The sequence below is a fragment of the Crocodylus porosus genome, unplaced genomic scaffold (genome assembly GCF_001723895.1).
Source record: "Crocodylus porosus isolate Cpor-Errol unplaced genomic scaffold, CroPor_comp1, whole genome shotgun sequence".
Lineage (NCBI taxonomy): Eukaryota > Metazoa > Chordata > Crocodylia > Crocodylidae > Crocodylus > Crocodylus porosus.
This window is the reverse complement of record NW_017728886.1, coordinates 53,801,416-53,802,666: the sequence shown is the minus strand read 5'-3', so window position 1 is coordinate 53,802,666 and position 1,251 is coordinate 53,801,416. Positions and strand designations below refer to the sequence as shown.

The 1,251-nt window shown below is 57.2% G+C and overlaps 1 protein-coding gene across 2 annotated transcripts in view; it reads left to right on the top strand.

Moving 5' to 3' along the window:
• Positions 1 to 1,047: 1,047 nt before the first annotated feature.
• The window catches only part of SNX13 (sorting nexin 13), a 122,463-nt gene continuing 122,259 nt past the window's right edge, over positions 1,048 to 1,251 (top strand). For both annotated transcript variants that reach the window (XM_019534274.1, XM_019534265.1), the window contains exon 1: positions 1,048 to 1,216. In XM_019534274.1, the coding sequence (XP_019389819.1) occupies positions 1,202 to 1,216 (15 nt within the window). In that variant the 5' untranslated portion in view covers positions 1,048 to 1,201. The remainder of the gene's footprint in view (positions 1,217 to 1,251) is intronic.

Below are 1,251 nucleotides of genomic sequence, written 5' to 3'. Positions count from 1 at the left end.
AGGTATCAGCTGAGAGAAAGTACTAGCGGTATTACCAGCACCCCAGCATTCAAAAATTATGAGTCAGACCTGAAAAAGTAAGAAGCTATTTAAAAAAAAAAAAAAAAAGAAACCAACAAAAATGAGAATTGAATTTGGGTCCTCTTTATATTTTATTTCTGTGTGGGGGTTTTTAAAACCATTTTCAAGCCCTCTTGTCCTTGTGCATCTAGAATAGAAGTTCTGTGAAACATTTTCAAGCTTTTTTTTTTTTTTTTGCACGACCTAGGTGATAGGCTCCGAGAAGTAATGGATGCTTTTTGATCAAATAGAGTTGACAGTGCTCCTCCATTAGTAAAGACTTGGAGAAGGACTTGACACTGGGGCAACTGAAGACACCATCCCTTTCCACTGAGGCAAAGGCCTCTCCTGGTAGCAGGTTTAAAGGCCGCCCAGATCAAAGCCCCCCTCCCTCAGTTGCTTGTTTACCTTCCATGTCTGGAGGTAAACGGGTATCACCTTCTTACTATTCCCCCTTTTTGTATTCATCCTGTGGCTGCCCCCCAGCCACTTCACCAACCCAGGCCCGATTCCTGCCCCTGAAGACAAGCAGGGGAGAAGAGCTGTGGGTTTCTCTGAGGGGGTGGGGAAATCTAGAAATGGTCAGCTGTGCTTAACCCCTGCATTGAGCTCAAGGGCCTTGATCCCGGGCACGCTGCTCAGGCCTCGGCTCAACCGGACGGGGGAAGTTGAAGGTGTGTCGGCTCTGCAGGCTGAGCAAGGCGGCGCGTTGTACTGTCCACCAGCCGACAACCTACACCTCTCTTCCCCCCCCCCTTTTTGCAGCGTCGCTCAAACACGACGTCCAAGCGCTGGTGCTGCTCCCAGAGCCCGCACCTGCCCCGCCTGAGCTCCGTGTCCGCCTGCTCTCCAGCTGCCCCACAGAGCTGCGGCGGGACAGGCGGGATCCTCCAACTGTTCCCGAGGAGCCGGTGGCAACTGGGGCGCTTGGGGGCGGTGGCCCGGCCGGGGGGGCGGGCCAGGGCTGGCGCGACGGCGGCTCACGTAGCCTCCCCAAGATGGCGGCGTGTCCGGACCGAGCTGCGAAGGCGGCGGCGGGGCGGGCGGCGCCAGGCAGCTGCTGAGCGGGGCGCGGGGAGTCTTTCCGGGCCGCGGCTGCCGCCGCCTCCGCCATGCAGCGGGGCTGGAGCCGCAGCGGGGAATGATGTTAGCAGAGGTAAGAGCCCGGTGCGGCCAAGGCCGGGGGCTGCC